General features: G+C 39.4%; 1 protein-coding gene across 1 annotated transcript in view; it reads right to left on the bottom strand.

Moving 5' to 3' along the window:
- The window catches only part of LOC124615479 (protein bicaudal D), a 121116-nt gene that overhangs the window by 88965 nt on the left and 11038 nt on the right, over positions 1-21113 (bottom strand). The window contains exons 6-7 of the mRNA XM_047143403.1: positions 18207-18391; positions 5465-5641 (exon numbers count right to left, since the gene is read on the bottom strand). Coding sequence (XP_046999359.1) covers positions 5465-5641; positions 18207-18391 — 362 coding nt within the window. The remainder of the gene's footprint in view (positions 1-5464; positions 5642-18206; positions 18392-21113) is intronic.

The raw sequence follows: 21113 nt of genomic DNA, 5'->3' as shown, positions 1-21113 counted from the left end.
AGCCTAAAAGTAAAGTTACTATGTTGCAATATACATACTATCGCCTTTCAACTTAAGTTGATTTCAGCCCTTTAAATCATTCACAAAAGCTATTTTTGCAGTGGATTGTTGGTCTTTATGTATGTATGTATGTATTGAAGGTACAACACTCCATTTCCTAAGACAGAATCAGACAGAAATTTATGAAGAAACTCAAATGATACAGTAAATATTCATCATTTAGTTTTTCTCCACAAAATATGAATCAAAATTACTTGGCTGCAATGTCCAATGTTAAACATTTTGGGAAATGTCCGAGCCATCTGGATACTGTCTGAGCCATCTGGATCCTTCCCTCCACCACCAGCTTTTCTGAACTGTGCAAGTGGGAATTATCCTCACAACACATTCTTGGCCCCATAATTATCCCGGCCTCAACCGATGGTAACATACTGTCCTGCACCCTCCACCCAACAGGTTCCACCCCCTGTCCTATTATCTCCTCCCATTTTCATCTCCCACCCTGCTTATTTGTAATCCTCTGCCAATGCATTCACCTGTCTTTCCCCACTCCTATTCTTTCTTGCTCCTTTCTTCCCTACCCTCGTGCCCCACAACCCCCTGATGCTGTGCCTCTTAGCAGTCTTCTTGCTGCACACTCCACCAGACAGTGTTCATTCCTCTTGCCACCAGTACACTACTCTCCCTCTCCCTTCCCCTTCCCAGCATCTCTCCAGACTGATGATTGCATCCCAAATGATAGTTGCATTCTGGCCCGAATGCTGGAGTTGACAATCATGTGTGCATGAGGGATTGGTGTGTGTGTGTGTGTGTGTGTGTGTGTGTGTGTGTGTGTGTGTGTGTTACTGATAGAGGCTGTGGCCGGGCTGCTTGTGAAGGCAGCCATGTCATCTACTAGCTCAGCTGTAATCTCATTGCACAGCTTTTTACACTCCTGGAAATGGAAAAAAGAACACATTGACACCGGTGTGTCAGACCCACCATACTTGCTCCGGACACTGCAAGAGGGCTGTACAAGCAATGATCACACGCACGGCACAGCGGACACACCAGGAACCGCGGTGTTGGCCGTCGAATGGCGCTAGCTGCGCAGCATTTGTGCACCGCCGCCGTCAGTGTCAGCCAGTTTGCCGTGGCATACGGAGCTCCATCGCAGTCTTTAACACTGGTAGCATGCCGCGACAGCGTGGACGTGAACCGTATGTGCAGTTGACGGACTTTGAGCGAGGGCGTATAGTGGGCATGCGGGAGGCCGGGTGGACGTACCGCCGAATTGCTCAACACGTGGGGCGTGAGGTCTCCACAGTACATCGATGTTGTCGCCAGTGGTCGGCGGAAGGTGCACGTGCCCGTCGACCTGGGACCGGATCGCTGCGACGCAAGGATGCACGCCAAGACCGCAGGATCCTACGCAGTGCCGTAGGGGACCGCACCGCCACTTCCCAGCAAATTAGGGACACTGTTGCTCCTGGGGTATCGGCGAGGACCATTCGCAACCGTCTCCATGAAGCTGGGCTACGGTCCCACACACCGTTAGGCCGTCTTCCGCTCACGCCCCAACATCGTGCAGCCCACCTCCAGTGGTGTCGCGACAGGCGTGAATGGAGGGACGAATGGAGACGTGTCGTCTTCAGCGATGAGAGTCGCTTCTGCCTTGGTGCCAATGATGGTTGTATGCGTGTTTGGCGCCGTGCAGGTGAGCGCCACAATCAGGACTGCATACGACCGAGGCACACAGGGCCAACACCCGGCATCATGGTGTGGGGAGCGATCTCCTACACTGGCCGTACACCACTGGTGATCGTCGAGGGGACACTGAATAGTGCACGGTACATCCAAACCGTCATCGAACCCATCGTTCTACCATTCCTAGACCGGCAAGGGAACTTGCTGTTCCAACAGGACAATGCACGTCCGCATGTATCCCGTGCCACCCAACGTGCTCTAGAAGGTGTAAGTCAACTACCCTGGCCAGCAAGATCTCCGGATCGGTCCCCCATTGAGCATGTTTGGGACTGGATGAAGCGTCGTCTCACGCGGTCTGCACGTCCAGCACGAACGCTGGTCCAACTGAGGCGCCAGGTGGAAATGGCATGGCAAGCCGTTCCACAGGACTACATCCAGCATCTCTACGATCGTCTCCATGGGAGAATAGCAGCCTGCACTGCTGCAAAAGGTGGATATACACTGTACTAGTGCCGACATTGTGCATGCTCTGTTGCCTGTGTCTATGTGCCTGTGGTTCTGTCAGTGTGATCAAGTGATGTATCTGACCCCAGGAATGTGTCAATAAAGTTTCCCCTTCCTGGGACAATGAATTCACGGTGTTCTTATTTCAATTTCCAGGAGTGTATATTGTTATGACTACCAACTAGTTGTCCATCAGGATGAACAGCCACTGCAAAACTGTGGTCAAGAGCAAAGTAAACCTCTTTGTGGCACAAGATGTGGCTGAAGGATTTCAAGGAATTCAGCTACTGAGATAGTGACAGTGCAATAATGAAAACCGCTTCAGACTAACTGTTACTCAGGAATGTAGCATGTACTGACAAACTTACGGAAACAAACAAAATCATGCCATTCATGAAAGTTACACGAACACTTAAATAGTGCATGCGTCATGTGACTGATAGTGATAATGGATTGACTTGCATACTAAGCATAAAAATACAATAACAGTTACAAACTAAAGAACTATCTCATACACTATAATGAAAGTTGCATCTGTTAACCGCAAGAAACATCACAAGGTAAATGTAAACCCCGTTTTCACATGAATATAAAGCAAACTCTGTTTACAGAACTGATAACTGCCATGTAATATGTGAGGAGAAATTTTTGTAAGTGGAAATTACAGAGCGTATACTCAGACAAGAAAAAAATTCCAGTATTTTTCACTGTTAAAAATACACTTTTTCCAGGTAAAAATACAGTTTTTCTGTGTCAAGAGACAAAATACTTTCTCTTGGAGCTGTAAACTTATCAATCCTTTGAATGGTGAAGGTTTTATATACTAGCATAGAACTTTCCAACACTTTAGGAAACAAAACACAGCAAAAAATTGTGTTTTAGAAAGATCTTTGATACACAGCAACATGTACACTGCATATTTTCTTATTATGAAAGTACAAATATGAATTTCACCAAATACAGCACATCAGTTTCTGAAGCACTGAGGTCAAGATTGCGAAGTGCTTTTCTCAACCACATCACAGCTCATGTCACACGCCAGTCAGTGACAGTAGATATTCAGAGCATAAACATATAGTGTAGCTACGAGGAAAGCTGAGTTTTCATATATAATATTAGTCCCTTTTTTTGTGCACGTGTTCCGGTAAAATTTTAAAAGACGACATACATGCCTGTCTTCTGGACCCAAAATTTTCCTAGTTGGCTGGTCCTCAAAATGTTAAGTTTTGAATGAGAGTTGAATGCTCTGTGATTTAAGAAAGTCATCCCACGTTCTAACACATACCATAAATCATCTTGCATAAAAGGAAATTTACTTTGAAAGTAACTCTCCTCAAATCACCATACACAATATTTTCTCACAGCCTGTTAGAAATAGGGTTGTTTGAGCAGTTGCCTCAGAGTGCAAGAAGGAAGGTATTATTGGGGATGCACAGCGAAGATGATATAGGAGGCCCATGCTTGGTGTTTGTTCTGCTCACACACCCTCCGTAGCATTACTGTTTAGAATTTCATGTGTAGTTGGGCATCACGTAACACTGTGCACCATGTTGTTTGGAAGGAACATACAGAATTATTATACTTAGGGCAACCGTTTTGTTATATCCTGTCCCAATAATGAATAAAAAATTAGAATACAGTCCTTGGCACAACATTCCCATTTCAAAACTAGGCTCTACAAATCAAAGTATCCTAATATTTTGTGATGTGGCGACTTTAACAAAGTGTAGTGTGTGTGTGTGTGTGTGTGTGTGTGTTTTTTTCTGTGCACTACTGTTAAGTAGCATTTCCAATCATGTTCACACCCACACAGCTCACTACAAAAAGCTAGTAAGAAGGAATACAAATTTCTTGCAAAAAACTGTTGTTCATATACATGTGAACTAAGGACAACAAGCTTTTCATAAAATTTTTGAACTGTATAAAAATTGACAAGTTACTTGTGAAACCAGGAAACTACATAATTGTAGTTTATATTCTACTCCAAGAGTAAATACAAAGCCTTCTGATGAGTTACAATGATAAAACATTGTGTGCTGCCAGTCCATAATTACCTGAAGAGTGGTGATATGTAAATTTAAGATATAAACAACACAAATTAAGAAATAACGTCAAGCCCAGAGGAGGAAGTAGACAAGTGTTGAAACATGTCTCATGATCCACAAACATTGTGCTTCATGGAAGGCAGATATGTAAAATTCTGCAAAAGCTTTTAAGTGAGGTTTTCAGAAAGCCAATTTTCTTGGAGGACCATTACTGTATTATCTCATGTTCAGTTCTTTATTACAGCATAATACCATATGTGCCAGAAGATGAAAATGTGTACATGAAATACTGCGAACAGTTGAAACCAGCTGACAGTATGGAATGAAACACTTCATTTCAAATAAATTGACTGCCTTTGGGGATAACATTAATAAAAGCTTAATTCATTTAGCAAACCAATGCAATTACTGCCAATAACATGGAAATGAAATAAAATCAGGAAACTGAAACTAATAACATATTTTAGTCTTTCACAAATTTGTGAATATTTTTAATTCATTTGATAGCTTGCAGCCACAGAAATCTGCCTTGTTTTCATTTGATGTGAGAGCTGTAAATGAAGAGAGAACAGCAAAATCACAAAACATAAAAACAGGTCACGTGAAGACTACTCCCCACTACAACTCTGACTGCTTTGCGCATACGTGAGTCTGGCAGCCTGAGCTGGGTACCATCTGGCTGCTTGCAGCTACTGCTTATAAATCCAACAGCCACATTTCAAGTAAGACGTGGGAGAAAGCGCTGCTCATATGCAACTTAAGCTCTGTGCATGTGCATGAGGCCACTGACAACTGCTCAAACAAATCTAAATTGAAACAGTTGTGATTCCACTCTCGTCAAAAACACTTTGTTGTTACGAAATATTGCACAGTCTTCATCCTAAACCCTTTCACACATTTTGCTGTCAGCAGACAATTGAGTACGGTATTTTTCTCTTGTTTATGTTTCATCGCTGCAGTATTATTCTGCAGTAGCGGGCTAAAGTAACTTCTTACCAGTAAAACAACAAAGATGTCAAAACTAAAACAATGGAAAATACCTGAAATTCTAAAAAAATTCTAGGTTTTTCCCGGTTGTCTCCCAGATAAAAAATTAAAGGGTTTTCCTGGATTTCCCGGTTTTAACAGGGTATATACTCCCTGCTACATTGTGTTCATTTCCAGAATAAAAATACAAAAGTAAATTTTAGCTGAAAGAAAGAGGTTGTGTGTTTCACTAGAAGCCTGACCTGAACATTGATGCCAAATTGATCTTCAGCCTTCTGTCTTAGATGCTGCAATGAATCCACGTGTGCTGCAAGTTGTACAAGTCTTGCTACAAAGGCTTTGAGCTCTCCATCTCTCTTCTCAACATGGGCTTGTGAGTCCTTTAGGTTTTGTGTCAGTTGTTGTTTCTCTGTCTCCGCCTAGAAACAGGACATATCTTACGATTAGTGAACAAGTATAGTAAGAACAAAACTAATTACATTCAAAGCAAAATGGATCAACACCCCTCCTCCCTCCCTCCCCCTCTCTCTCTCTCTCTCTCTCTCTCTCTCTCTCTCTCTCTCTCTAACACACACACACACACACACACCAATCTTGAAATCCAATGATCCCATCCAGAAATAGAACCTGCAGCAATCTTGGTGCACTGTAACACAACACTAAAAATCTGTAAACTGTGTTAACAATAAACTACCAATATACGGCTTAATCCTATTCCTGTATATGCCCACAAAATGTAATTAAACAGACCATAAGGAAACCTGTTCCTTTGAAGAATGCTGATACCTCACAAGCCATACCAAATTAATGCTATTTATCTCCTATTACTAGCTTAAATTTACTTAATTAGACTGGTGTTTTTTAAAGAAAACTTTTACTGACCTACAACCATAAATAGTGAGTCCTATTTACAGTTTTTCACTACTTGTCATGCCACTTTTTCTTCAGCAAACATTGTGGCTTGCCATGTAGCTAGCCGAACTTTTCAATCCTCAAGTTCAGATACTCAGATACTTTGTAGAAAGAGTAGCTAAGGGGGAAAGTTTTTAATTTTCTTTTGAACTGTTTGAGATTACCAATTTCTTGCATTATACTAAACGGAAGCCTTGTCAGTACTTTTCCATCAGAGTCCAACTCCACCCTTAATTCTGGACAATAAGGAAAAGTCTATACAAAAACTGTTTTTGAGTCTTGTTGGGACTGTATACACCACACTTCAGCTGAAACTGACATTTATTATGAGGAATAAAATCCATTACAAAGTAGATGTACTGGGATGTGAATGTAAGAATTCCAAGATACTTGAAAAGATGTATAGCTATCTACTTTAAACAATATTCCTACTGCTTACTTACACTCAATGAACACTATATGTGCTTTAGATGCACAGCTGCACTAGACAACAAGGAGTTTAGGGCAGCAGAATGAGAGTGCTTCTATGGACATAGTTCACATATGTATTGACTTAATTTTAACTTGTTATCCAACTGGACCCCAAAACTATTTACAGGTTTTGTGTCCAGTAATGTCTAATTGTGATGTTAGCATGTCATTTCTGTTGTAGCTATTGGGCGGTGTTGGTGATAATTTTGTGAGACTGAGAACTCAATGACCTGATGCAAGTCTTTCAATTGGTCGACACTTTGGAAACCTGCATATCCCTAACCTAGTCCAGTAATCAACTTCAGTTTAATGTAGGTAGAACAAAATGTTGTTCTTGGTGAATCTTCACATCACTGACAGATGAAAGTTAGGTTAAAGGCAAGCTGAAAAATCTCCGTGGTTCATCCAGTATTTGACTCAGCGATCTCTCAGTTTCCAGGCATGCACTTTTTCATTGGACCACCAGGCCTGATGGCCCTTGGATGACCACATACCGTATTAAAGGACATGGGCAAAGAAGGAAGAGGCAGACCATATCTCTGTGAAGAATCAGTAACTGAGAGAAAAATGGAGGCCTGCTACTCAGAGAATGGCATATTCCAATTGAGACAACAGTGAAAAAAGTGAAAATCAGCCACAGATCAGTAATCAACATTCTGCTTGACATTTTGAACATGGCAAAGGTCACTGCAAGCTGAGTTTCATGACTGCTCATACTCATTCAAAAAGAAGGCTGAACTAAGGCAGCAGTGGAAATGTTGCAGCTGTGTCAAAACAAACCAAATGACTTCTTTAGTTGCATTAACAGCAAACACAATGGCTGAATACATCACTATGACCCAAGAGAAAGACGTAACATTAGCATGTGGATTCACCAATACCAAAAAAAAGGTGAAAATCTGACCACAGTTAAGCAAAGTGATGCTGAGGTCGTAGTGCGGTTCCAACAAATTACAAAAAGGGGAGGTTGTCAAGTCCTGGGTCATTCTGCATAGGATACTCACACATGCTCAAGGTTCCCATTCATCCGAATTGATATGGGTCAGTGTTGATTTTTAACCAAATGTCCCTTTTTGGAGACAGTGAAATGCCCCAAATTTTTGTCTTGTAGTGTCACTTTGTTCTTCTTTCAAAACTAATCACCTATCCTGACAATGCTTTGTTTACCTGAAGATTTAGATTGATGGCCTTAAGCTTCATTCGCATGAAAAAAATAAATGGTATTGGTTATCAAATTCGATATAATGCAGCATTTCTTTCAGAAAAAAATGCAAGTGCAAACTAAATGGTAAGGTGCTGCAAATTAATGGATATGGTAAGAATGCTGCAGTGCAAAATTCAGCATTGGGCATGGAGGTGGCACCAACATAGTGACTCACATGAAGTCCAACAAACATACAGCTGTCTCTCAGGTTAACTCTTCTAGGTCAAAAATTGGTAATTACTAGGGACCAAAAAATGTAGCATCTATTTTTGGTAAAATTTGCATTTATTTTTGTCAAAATTCACATGTACCTTTTTGTTTGTCAATGATTAGATGCACAATTTTAAAGGGTTGTCACACTATGTGAGTGAAGACAAAGAACGCCCTAGTCCTTTGAACTGACTGTTAAAAACAGTGCTGATTTGGAGCTTTTTGACTGGAATGTTTGCCTTCAGAAAAACTTCAACATCTTTTTTTCCGAAATGGTCTTTGTTTTCTTTGTTTGGCTGTTTTTAAGTATTCAACAAATATAATATTGTTCTGTTCAAAATCAGCAGCATTTTCCCACTGGTGAACTGAACCCATCTGTGATTTAAGTTGTTTCTCAGCATTATTTGTCTTTTCCTGCCCATTTGATGATTAAAAAATCTGCAGAATATTAATTTCCACCTTTTGTGGGCACTCACTGCTCTGTGACCTATATCTGACTATGCTATAGACAGAACTGACAAGACATGAAGCACATAAGTAGAGCTGAAAGCAACACTGATTTGAACTTTGGGGGAAGAATTTTGGGGCAGTCGAGAAACATGACATATCTTGTTTCCCAATCACTACAGCGCATTGTGCAGACCCTATATAGTGGCTGCCGGTAGCGAGCATAAACGAACAGAATGTTGACCACCACTGGGGAGACAAATGGTGCAAGGAAAGATGCCCCCACCTCCTTCTCACAGGGCCTTAGCCTACACCCGTGTTCTGCAAAACTGTAACTGACACAATGTCACAGGGATCACCGATCTCTCATGGTGTTGCAAGGGTCATAATTGAAATCAGTGATGAGCCAGGAATAGTCACTTCACTCATTTCAGAGGCAGAAATGAAAACAATGAGCAACGCACAATACAAAGCATTGAGGTTGGCAGAATATTATTAACAATGTAGGTCAGGTGGTATTCAATGCAGAAACTGTTCAAAACATCTGCCACCTAACTTATGTTAAAAGTGTCGGCATCATACCAAAAACTGAACTTGAGCTACCAAACAAAACAAACTTGTCTTTGTGACAAAATGTTAGGTGCTAGGTCCCACAGCTGAGTACTACGCAGCATTACACAACTTGTATCTTACTATTAACAGATCATTCAGTCACCCATAATGGGCATGGCACCAGAGAATTGAGCTCATCGATACATCATGGCATTTTTGCACTTTTTATTTTTCCAATAGGTTCTGGTAACATTTTTGATGTTAATAAGCAAAAAATAAAGCTATTTCAAACTATCTCAGATAAAATAGTTCCTCTGAATAAAATCCCCTATGGAATATAATCTACTAATTAATTTTGCATTTTTGCATTGTAAGACAGAATTCGCAGCTATTTTGCATTTATCACAAAATGCAAATTTTTCTGCTCCCTAGAAATTACCTACCAGTGATGCTAGTTTCAGACAGGGAAAGTGACTTTCGGTGCAAGAAGCCACATTTGCATACCAAACAGTAACACACAATCAGAGTTTCAAGTCCATGAATCTCATCATTGACAATAATTACATCACTGTTCAACAAGAAGCTCTCATGCTCGTAGACAAAAACCAAATTAACTATCAAGAATACGACTGCTTTTTATTATGGAACAAATAATGAAGGAACAGAAAGAAGCAAGTTTATTTCAGTGATGATAGATTCTTCCACCCGCATGGACTTCAAGCCATTTCCTCTGGTGGATAGGTTTTACTGCACAGATAGAGGCATCAGAGAGTAAGTATTAGAGCTGGTAAAGTTTGATGATGAAAGTGCACAGCACCTGACTTGATATTTCTTGGAAAAGATCAATCTTAAGAAAAAGGTAGTAGCAATTATGGAAGACAACACAAATATCAATTATGGAGAATGAAAAAGAAACGTAAAAACAATGTTCATTTTAAACGGCACAAAAAGAGAAAACATAAGATAATATGAATATGATGCTTTGCTCATACTGTGTATAATGCTGTCCAAAATGGATATATTCATGAATGGTGTGAACCATTTCTTTAACCTCTTCAGCCAATAGAATGAATTGCCCTAAATAAACCCATCAGTTCTTAAAGAATTGTATAGTTTTATAAAATCTGATATCCTGTACATCACAATGAATGAGGAAAACTATCTGATGGGAACTGTTGTGTAAGTACATGGTGGTTATAATTACATTTTCTCTATTTAACACATAATAACATGGTACCAAGCACACGCCAACCACAGTAGTAAAAAGTTTATATGCCAACTAGCTCTGCAGATGATGAAGAAATTGATGAAATGTATGATGAGATAAAAGAAATTATTCAGATAATGAAGGGAGACGAAATTTAATAGTCATGGGTGACTGGAACTCAATAGTAGGAAAAGGAAGAGAAGGAAACATAGTAGGTGAATATGGAATGGGAGTAAGGCATGAAAGAGGAAGCCGTCTGGTAAAATTCTGCACAGAGCATAAATTAATCATAGCTCACACTTGGTTCTAGAATCATGAAAGAAGGTTGTATAAATGAAAGAAGCCTGGAGATACTGGAAGGTGTCAGATAGATTATATAATGGTAAGACAGAGATTTAGGAACCAGGTTTTAAATTATAAGAGATTTCCAAGGGCAGATGTGGACTCTGACCACAATCTGTTGGTTATGAACTGTAGATTAAAACTGAAGAAACTGCAAAAAGGTGGGAATTTGAGGAGATGGGACTTTGGGTGAACTGAAAAAACCAGAGGTTGTACAGAGTTTCAGGGAAACCATTACGGAACGATTGACAAGGGGAAAGAAATACAGTAGAAGAAGAATGGGTAGCTATGAGGGATGAAATAGTGAAGGAAGCAGAGGATCAAGTAGGTAAAAAGATGAGGGCAAACAGAAATCCTTGGGTAACAGAAAAGATACTGAATTTAATTGTGAAAGGAGAAAATATAAAAATGCAGCAAATGAAGCAGGCAAAAATGGATACAAACGTCTCAAAAATGAGATTGACAGGAAGTGCAAAATAGCTAAGCAGTGATGGCTAGAGGACAAATGTAAGGATGTAGAGGCGCATATCACTAGGGTTAAGATAGATACTGCCTACATGAAAGTTAGAGAGACCTTTGGAGAAAAGAGAACGACTTGGATGAATATCAAGAGTTTTGATGGAAACCCAGTTCTAAACAAAGAAGGGAAAGCAGAAAGGTGGAAGGAGTATATAGAGGGTCTGTACAAGGGCGATGTTTTTGGGGACAAATTACGGAAATGGAAGAGGATGTAGGTGAAGATGAAATGAGAGATATGGTACTGCGCGAAGAGTTTGACAGAGCACTGAAAGGCCTAAGTCGAAGCAAGGCCCCACGAGTAGACAACATTCCATTAAAACTACTGACAGCCTTGGGAGAGCCAGGCCTAACAAAAATCTACCATCTGGTGAGCAAGATGTATGAGACAGGCGAAATACCCTCAGACTTCAAGAAGAATATAATAACTCCAATCCCAAAGAAAGCAGGTGTTGACACACGTGAAAATTACGGAACTATCAGTTTGATAATCACAGCTGCAAAATACTAACACGAATTCTTTACAGAGGAATGGAAAAACTGGTAGAAGCCGACCTTGGGGAAGATCAGTTTGGATTCCGTAGAAATGTTCTAACACGTGAGGCAATACTGACCCTACGACATATCTTAGAAAATAGATTAAGGAAAAGCAAACCTACATTTCTAGCATTTGTAGACAGAGAAAGCTTTTGGCAACGATGACTGGAATACTCTCTTTCATATTCTGAAGGTGGCAGGGGTCAAATACAGGGAGCAAAAGGCTATTTACAATTTGTACAGAAACCAGATGGCAGTTATAAGAGTCAAGGGGCATGAAAGGGAACAGTGATTGGGAAGGGAGTGAGACAGGGTTGTAGCCTCTCCCCAATGTTATTCAATCTGTATATTGAGCAAGCAGTAAAGGAAACAAAAGAAAAATTCGAAGTAAGAATTAAAATCCATGGAGAAGAAATAAAAACTTTGAGGTTCACCAATGACACTGTAATTCTGTCAGAGACAGCAAAGGACTTGGAAGAGCAGTTGAACCGAATGGACAGTGTCTTGAAAGGAGGATATAAGATGAACATCAACAAAAGAAAAACGAGGATAATGAAATGTAGTCAGATTAATCGGGTGATGCTGCGGGAATTAGATTAGGAAATGAGACACTTAAAGTAGTAAGCGAGTTTTGCTATTTGGGGAACAAAATAACTGATGATGGTCGAAGTAGAGAGGATATAAAATGTAGACTGGCAATGGCAAGGAAAGAGTTTCTGAAGAAGACAAATTTGTTAACATCGAGTATAGATTTAAGTGTCGGGAAGTCATTTCTGAAAGTATTTGTATGGAAGTGAAATGTGGACGATAAATAGTTTGAACAAGAAGAGAATAGAAGCTTTTGAAATGTGGTGCTACAGACGAATGCTGAAGAATATGTGGGTAGATCACATAATGAGGAGGTATTGAATATAATTGAGGAGAAGAGAAATTTGTGGTACAACTTGACTAGAAGAACAAATCGGTTGGTAGGGCATATTCTGAGGCATCAAGGGATCACCAATTTAGTATTGGAGGGTAAAATTCATAGAGGGAGACCAAGAGATGAATACATTAAACAGATCAGAAGGATGTAGGTTGCAGTATGTACTGGGAGATGAAGAAGGTTGCACAGGATAGAGCAGCATGGAGAGCTGCATCAAACCGGTCTCTGGACTGAAGACCACAACAACAACAACAACAACAACAACAACAACAACATGGAAATTAATTACCATACGGGGACAAAACTTGGTAGCATATTGTCAAGGATGGGGAAAATAAATAATGCAGAATCAATTCAAATGAAACACTGTTAATGTGCTGCTATGGTACATCATACCATTACATACCAGTACCATTACTGAAACAAAATGGGCTCAATATGGCACCCATCAGTGTCTAGAAGAGTCTGAAAGCACAGGAATGCATTCTTCGTAGCAGACTGAAGCATGTCCGTAGGTATGCACGCTATCTCTCTTGATATGTTGCACTTCAGATCAGCATGTGTGTGAATGTTCCCCTAGCAAACCCTGTCCTTCAGGTAGCCCCACAACCAGAAATCACAGGAAGTGAGATCAGGTGATCGAGTCCGCCAAGCATTTGGAAATGATCGGCTGATAAAGGAATTGTTTCCAAATATGCGGTAGGGCCCCATCTTGCATGAAAACTGTCAAGTTCAATGCGTCTCTCTCCTGTAGGGTGGGTATGACATGCTGGCGAAGCATATTGCAGTAATGCTGGCCAGTCACACTGCCCGTCTTTGGTCCTTGAGTGCCAACCTGTTCAAAAAAGAATGGGCCAATGACCAATGAAGCCATGAAGTCACACCTTATGGTGACACACTCACCATACAGAGGAACTTCATGCACACTGACTGAAGGTGAAGATGCCCACACTCGGCAATTCTGTGTGTTCACCTCATCTGTCAGAGGAAAATGAGCATTGTCTGTCCATAGAATGGTCCAGGGCTAGCCCTTGTCAACTTCAATCCTTGTGAGAAAGTGGAGAGCAAAGTCAACATGTCATTGTGTGTACTGTGGTGCAAACTGCTGTACAATATGGATCTTATACAGATACCATTTGAGAATGGCTCAGAACACACATAGTGGACCGAGGGATGTTCACCTATTATGACACAGCACGCGCACTATCTGACGATCGGGTATTGCACACAGCGTTGTCTGCCATAGCAACAGCGATTTCATGAAACACTTGTGGTGCAACTGATCATCAGCCTCTTCCCGGAGTGACACCCAGCTGATTTGAATTACTTCATCATGATCCGCACGGCAGGTGGAGAAAAAGGACACTTCTGTAATCCTTCCAGCCTGCGATATTCTTGAAGTGCAGCTGCAGCATTACTGTTGTTTTGGTAATACCAATAATGCCATGCTCCTTTTGTCCAACAAGTGCACTGCAACTGCTCAGGTGTGTGAGACTACGAATCACGATGAATGATCACAGCACGTGGTGGCCATAGTTGGAACTGGTCAGTGGTGCTGTGATGCATGGAAATCATGCACCCCATACTCTGGACATTAATGCTACCAAGTTTGGTACTTGTCCTGTAATTAGTTTCTGCATTATAACACATTAAATAGGGAAAGTTTAATAATAACCACACAGTATATACTGAGAAGGTAAAGTGCTGGACTGGAATATGAAATGTTAACATCAATGAAAAATTGCAGGCAATTTTCACAATGAGCAGGTGTGCTAAAAACATATTAGAAGTTTGGTTGAATTTTCACTGGCTGCTATAGGTTCTAATACATCTTTTGAAACAGTGTTTTCAGTAATTAAAGCGTTTTGGACAGATGAATAAGCAGATTCAAGTTAGAAACAGCAATAGCTTTGACAATGATAAAAACCACATTTGTTTGCCTACATTATATGGGCTTCTACGGTCTGATCCTTAATGAAAATATACTTCTAGAGGAAACACATACCACTAACAAGCACTACTAAGGACCAGCGAGTCTGTACCATCATTTTCAATGCAGAATGTGAGACATCTGAATTTACATTTACAATCAAATTTTATATGAATAGTGCTATTAAACTGTATGGCAGACTGTGTGAAACTAAATTAATATTAAGCCTATACTGACAGTAATTCTACTGCTTCCAGTGTTTTGCTCCTTTGCACTGGACTTTTGTGCACTATTTTCGAAATGTCCTGTATCTGATCAAAAATAATACTGGAATTTGGTTTAGGAATAAGAAATGAGAGAGGTGAATGACTAATTAGTTTCTGTAAAGAAAATTCATTAGCAGTGGGTAACATCATTTGAACACCACAAAAGGAGATGTTGCACATGGATATCAAATTTGAAGAGGGAAAGATACAAGCTAGACTACATCCTGATGCAAAAAAGTTTTAGGAACTGTTTGAATACTGCCAAAGCTTATCCAGGAGCAGATACAAACTCAGACCACAACCTAGTAGTGGGAGAAATACAAGTGAAGTTGAAAAAAAGTCTGGAGAGGTAAAGCAAAACAAAGACTAAACATAGAAAGACTCAAAGAGGTAGGAAAGGCATGAGATTTGGAAAACAGATTTATGGAAAAAGGGGGAAGAGGTAGTGTTGCTGAAATTGTTAATGACAAATGGATAAAAATGAGGATAGGACCTATGGACTCTACCAAAGAAGTACTAGGAATTAGAGTATCCCAAAGTACCAGGAAAGAATGGATAACAGGAAACATGTTGAAAAAGATGGAAGAGCAAAGAAAGTGGAAAAAATGTGGAAAAATGTAGAAACTGAAGAAGGCAAAAAGAGGTACAGGAAACTGAATAATGAATTAAGAAGAGAAACTGAAGAAGCAAGGAAAAATGGATGAAACAGAAATGCGATGAAATAGAGAAAATGGAGAAAGAGGGGAAGTATGAAATGACGTATAGACTGGCTTAGTGAGATAGTTTTTGAATGTAAAAGAAAGAGGAGTAACATGGAAATAGAAAGAGCAAATGGTACTCTAGCAGAAGAACCACAGGAGGTTTTGAACAGATGGCAAGAATATATCGAATGAAATACAAAGCGAAATTAAAGTTGAAGAGGAGCAATATGTGCAGGAAGATGGAAAGGGATTCACCATCTTGGAAGCAGAAGTAGAAAAGGCACTGGAGGAGATGAAGAATAGGAAGGCATGAGGAATTGATGATTTGCCAGCAGAACTGTTGAAGAGTCTGGGAAACAAGGCAAGAAAAGAAATAGTCTACCTCTGTAATGAGATATATGGCAAAGGGGAATGGCCTGAGGGCTTTCTTGCAACAGTTATGATACCAATAGAGAAAAAGAGAAACACTAAGAAATGTGAAGAGCTTAGGACCATCAGTCTAATTTCTCATGCAGCTAAAGTGTTGCTGAGAGTGCTGAATAGAAGGCTATATGGCAAGCTGGATAGAGGGATTGAGATGAGCAGTTCAGATTTAGAAGAGAAAAAGGAACAAGAGATGCTATTGGCCTGTTAAGAACTATAAGGGAACTATAGGGGAAAGATATATGGAAAAAGGTAGAGAAATCTTTGCTGTTTTTATAAATTTAGAAAAGGCTTCTGACAGAGTTCAGTGGAACAAGCTGATGGATATTTTGAAGAGGAAAGGAGCAGACTGGAAAGAGAAATGCCTGATACAGGTAAATAAGGATAAGGATTAGAAATGAAATGTCAGAAGGAAGCAGCATTGGGTGAGGTGTTAGACAAGGTTGTTGCCTTTCCCCACTGTTGTTTAACACATACCTTGAAGAGACTATTGCGAAAGGCTTAGATGGGAAAAGAGGAATATGTATTGGTAGAAAGAGAATAGAATGTATAACATTTGCCGATGACATGGTATTAGTGGCAAAAAGTGAGTGGACAGTGAGTAACATGCTGAAAGATCTGAATGAAGCTTGTGTGGAATACGGGATGCAAATAAACACAGCAAAAACAAAGAGTATGGTCATCAGTTGAAGACACAGACTGTCCAGTATTAAAATAGGACAAGCTACCATTAGCCAAGTAAGTGCATTTAAATATCTTGGAAGCACAATAACTGGAGACTTGAGATGTCACCAGGAGGTGAAAACTCGAATTGCCACAGCAAAGGAGGCATTCAACAGAAAGGGAAGACTGTTGTGTGGCAAATTAGATAAAGGTCTAAGGAAAAGGCTTGGAAAATGTTTTGTCTGGAGTGTAGCACTATATGGTGCAGAAGCACGGATGCTGGGATGAGAGGATGAAAAAAGGTTAGAAGCATTTGCAATGTGGATGTGGAGGAGAATGGAGAGAATAAGTTGGATGGAAAGAGTGAGTAATGAAAGAGTACTGGAAAGGGCTAGTGAGAGCTGGATGGAAAGAATGAGTAATGAAAGAATATTGGAAAGGGTTAGTGAGAGAAGATGTCTGCTGAAGGTTATAAGAGAAAGGAAAAAGAACTGGTTATGACATTCATAAAGAAGGAAGTGCTTGCTAGCAGATGCTTTGGAAGGACTGGTTTGTGGGAGAAGACTGAGAGGAAGAAGGAGATACAAGGTTATATGTGACATAAAGGGAAGAGGAAATTATGCAGACCTGAAGAAGATGGCAGAAGACCAAACAGCCTGGAGAACTACCATGTGAAAACCTGCCTTTTGGCAGAACACTAATGATGATGGAATCCTAAATTTGCTGCTTCTTTCAGCTATCAAATTTCTCTCACCCTCCATTTTTCCCAATACGATACCCAGTGACACAGTCTTCTCTTGTTGAAGGTCTCTGCAAAGTCATCCATCATTGGGAAAATATGTCACTTTGAAGAGTGAATATATATAGAAGGACTAACACCATCACCTAGTTTTGTGGTCAAAACTATGGTTCCAACATGGTGATAATTAAAACTTTGTGACTATCGTTTGTATTGTGTAACCTAAAGCATCTAATCACCTTTACTGCGTCCAATATCTTCTACATTCGTTGTTCACTTAATTGTGGTTCTTAAACACTTTCACCATCTGAAAATACATTCATAAAATTCATTTCATTCGAATCTGTTTATCTCCAATTGTTGTTTAAGTTCTCCATCACCCAGTTTTCTTTCTCAAATTAATCATACATACAGTGACAAATGCTATTAAATGTCACACAGTGTGATTCAATCAGTTAATAATGGACATACAACAGACATAAACTGTATTCTCATACATTCTTTTAATTTCATAAGCAAGAGACAATTGTCGACTGCAAGTTATCCCCATTTTACTACTATAGAAGAACATTCCATCCCATACTGCCCACTAAATAAATCACATATCTTAAATAAATGAGAAGCCAATAAAATCATGCAATCCCCTTAACACAGATGCCTTCTGGGAGCCACATCCTCAATTTGATTGGACAGCCAACATGTCAAAAGAAAGTTCACTTTTTGATAACAAGAACACATATTTAATAAACAGCAGAAAGACACAAATAAATTGCAACTCAGACAATATTTTTCAACAAATGAGAGGAAACTGGACTATCCAAGGAACAGGAAGGAAATTCATCAAGAAAGATACAGCGGATCAATTCAAGGTGATTCAGCAATTAAATGAGGCTAAAATGACTGAAGTGTACTACAACTGCAATAAGAAAAACTGATTACTTGTTCCAGTTGCTTCTCAAGCTTTTTGAGTTCATTGAGATGAATCTCACTGAAGAGGTCCACTTGTCTGTCATCAGGAGAACTAATATCCGCAACAGAATCACTCTTCAGATCAGCCTCAATGCGCCTCAGTACGGGAAGATCATCCTCCCCATCACTGCCAACAGTGTGGTCATCGGTAATACCTGTGTCACATTTCAAATGATAAAGCACTCATGAGGTAAAAATATTTAAAAAATATCTTCATTACAATACTTTATACATTTGATATGTAGGGCCCAGATTTTCATGTAATATCAACATGCAAAAATGTACATATTTATGCAATGAAAACTGGTAAAATACATATCACCAAAATATTTTCAAAAATATTTAACATAAACAATTATTTCAAATGAAATCAGCTTCTAGATCACACCATAGATTACTATATTGCTTTAATATGCACTCTTAATATGGACTTAAATGTGACATAAACAGGAAAAGTACTTTAAGAAAGCACATTTTACATTACTTAATGTTTTATTTGGAAGTTATATTGCACTACCGGTAATAATATAAATTAATTTTATTCATGTCTGTTTACTAAAATGTCCATTTTCACTGAAGTTACTAAGGTATCCTAAACACACCTCTCATTTTGAAATGCAACGAACAACCACATAATTCTACAAAGTCTCAGAAGTCAAAGAACGCCACTGATCAGAAAGAATGTTTTTATAGGAGGAAAATATCTTCACGTCACAGGATGTTAACGGAACAAATTTTAGGAGATGAAACATTCCTGGAGAGATATCTGCCAAAGTGTCTTCTTCTCCCCAACTGAGCATATTACAGATAGTATGCAGAAGTCAAGTAGCCTGAATTTCTTGCCAAAATCGTGTCAAACTTATTCACTAGCTAGTGCCCAACATCACTTCTAATATCACTCAGTTACAGTTGGGCTGCTAAAAGAGTGTCTCTGACAGCAGGCAGCTATATTGTCAATGCAACATGCAGCTGTTTGTCATTATGCAGTGTCAGTCGCCCGACCAGGAATATCATACCCGAAAATTTAAAGAGCCATTTTAACGCCACACTACTGAAGCATGAAAAACCACCACTAACCCTGAAGGCAGAAACACACATACTTTATAATTAAAAAGGCTTGGAAAAATATGTCAAAATAAAGTAAAGATTAAACAATAGAAAGTCCAGGTAGGAATCTCAACAACGTACAAAAATACAGACTGCTACTTACCGTAAAGGAGACATGTCAAATCGCAGAATTAAAAGACAATCGCATAAAGCTTTCAGCCAAGCCTTCGTCAGTAAAACACACACACACACACACACACACACACACACACACACACACACACAAAAGCTAGCATACCTCATGCACACATGAATTATTTTCTTTACATTGTTAAAGTATAAAGATTATGATGTTTCAGCATTTTTACTGTGTCTTGTGGAAGATGTCAGACTCCACAGTCTTCAAAGGGACTGTGACAATATTTGTGAAAATGCATGACAATATTTTTCTGTTTTTTGGAAGTAATACTCCCACCTCACACACAAAATTTTGAAATCTTTTCATTTAAAAGTATTATTTCTGTCTGCAACATATGATTTCACCTAAGCCTACATGATTTATGTTGCACTGAAATAGCAATGATATAGCAGAAAGCACACCACTCCATGACCATTTTCTTCTGCAGAGCTTTATCAACATTGTAAACATTACATGATTCATGCTCCGTCACAGATTCCAGCAGTTCTGCCTTTTTTGTTTCCCTATTAAATGAGACTATGCTGGTCATCTCTATCTAGTCCACAGTGTCACTCTTCCTACTGCTGCATGCAGGGGTTCATTGAACAGGAGAGAGCCATATGGTGCATTACTGAATATTATAGTGTTATGTTTTATTTTTGGAAGCTAAGAGCCTACAAACCACTCTTTAAATTTCATTGTCATCATTTCCTCATGGTAGTCCCCAGATATCTTTGATGTAAACAGCAGCAAAGCATTTGGAAGAAACCAACCAACTGTTCCAGCACATAAAGGAATGAACCGCCTGTCTTTTTCCAGTTGGTTCATTTTCCTCATTCAGAGTCATCAGTCTATGCAGTTAGCTTGAATAATCAGCATTTACTTACGTTTTGTCCAACCAAAACATTTTTAACCATTTTTTGAGCTTCGCACTTAAGATACTCCTTCAAGAAACAGAATCTCCAGGTAACAATATCCTCTTGTTTGAACATAACTCTTATTTCAGAAAATGTTTTCCATCGAAACCCTGTCCTCTTTAGTACTTCTGAAAGACTGGTTTTTCCTATAATAATAATAATAATAATAATAAAACTGGTTAACTCGTACTGAGAGAAGCAGCTTCATCTGGGAGGGATATTTTTCCTTGTGTAATAGTCATATACATATCACCAAATTGCACTCTGCTGAAAATCAGCCCATTCCACTGTTTTAGCAGCACACATTCAGGTTTTTCTGGAGTCAAAAAGAGTAGCTGTTGGTACCTGTGGATCTTCAGCACACTTGTCCCTAATTATTTTCATCACAGAGGTCGTTCCAATTTCCAGAACTGCAGCTAATCATTTGACAACATTCAATAATGAGCTCCTTAGTGGTCATTCAATAGATATTCAAAGGGGGAAAAGCAGAAGTCAAGCCAGGATGGTCCCAACTTTAGTGAGAGGACAGGCAGAGACAAAAGGCTTATCTCATCCTTGCATCCCCTTTCGTCCTTAGCTGTGTCTCCTCAAACTGGGGTCAGAGTGAACTACAATCCTTTTTTCAACCTTTCCCCATTCAACACTCTTTCTTCCTCAATGAGGGAACTTACAGTTCTGAGAGCTGTGTAAAGTTTCTTTTTACTTTAATTGTATCTATTGGCAGTATTTTGAATT

This window comes from Schistocerca americana, chromosome 5 (genome assembly GCF_021461395.2).
Source record: "Schistocerca americana isolate TAMUIC-IGC-003095 chromosome 5, iqSchAmer2.1, whole genome shotgun sequence".
NCBI lineage: Eukaryota > Metazoa > Arthropoda > Insecta > Orthoptera > Acrididae > Schistocerca > Schistocerca americana.
The sequence above is the reverse complement of the archived record's forward strand: the minus strand, read 5'-3'. Positions and strand labels throughout refer to the sequence as shown.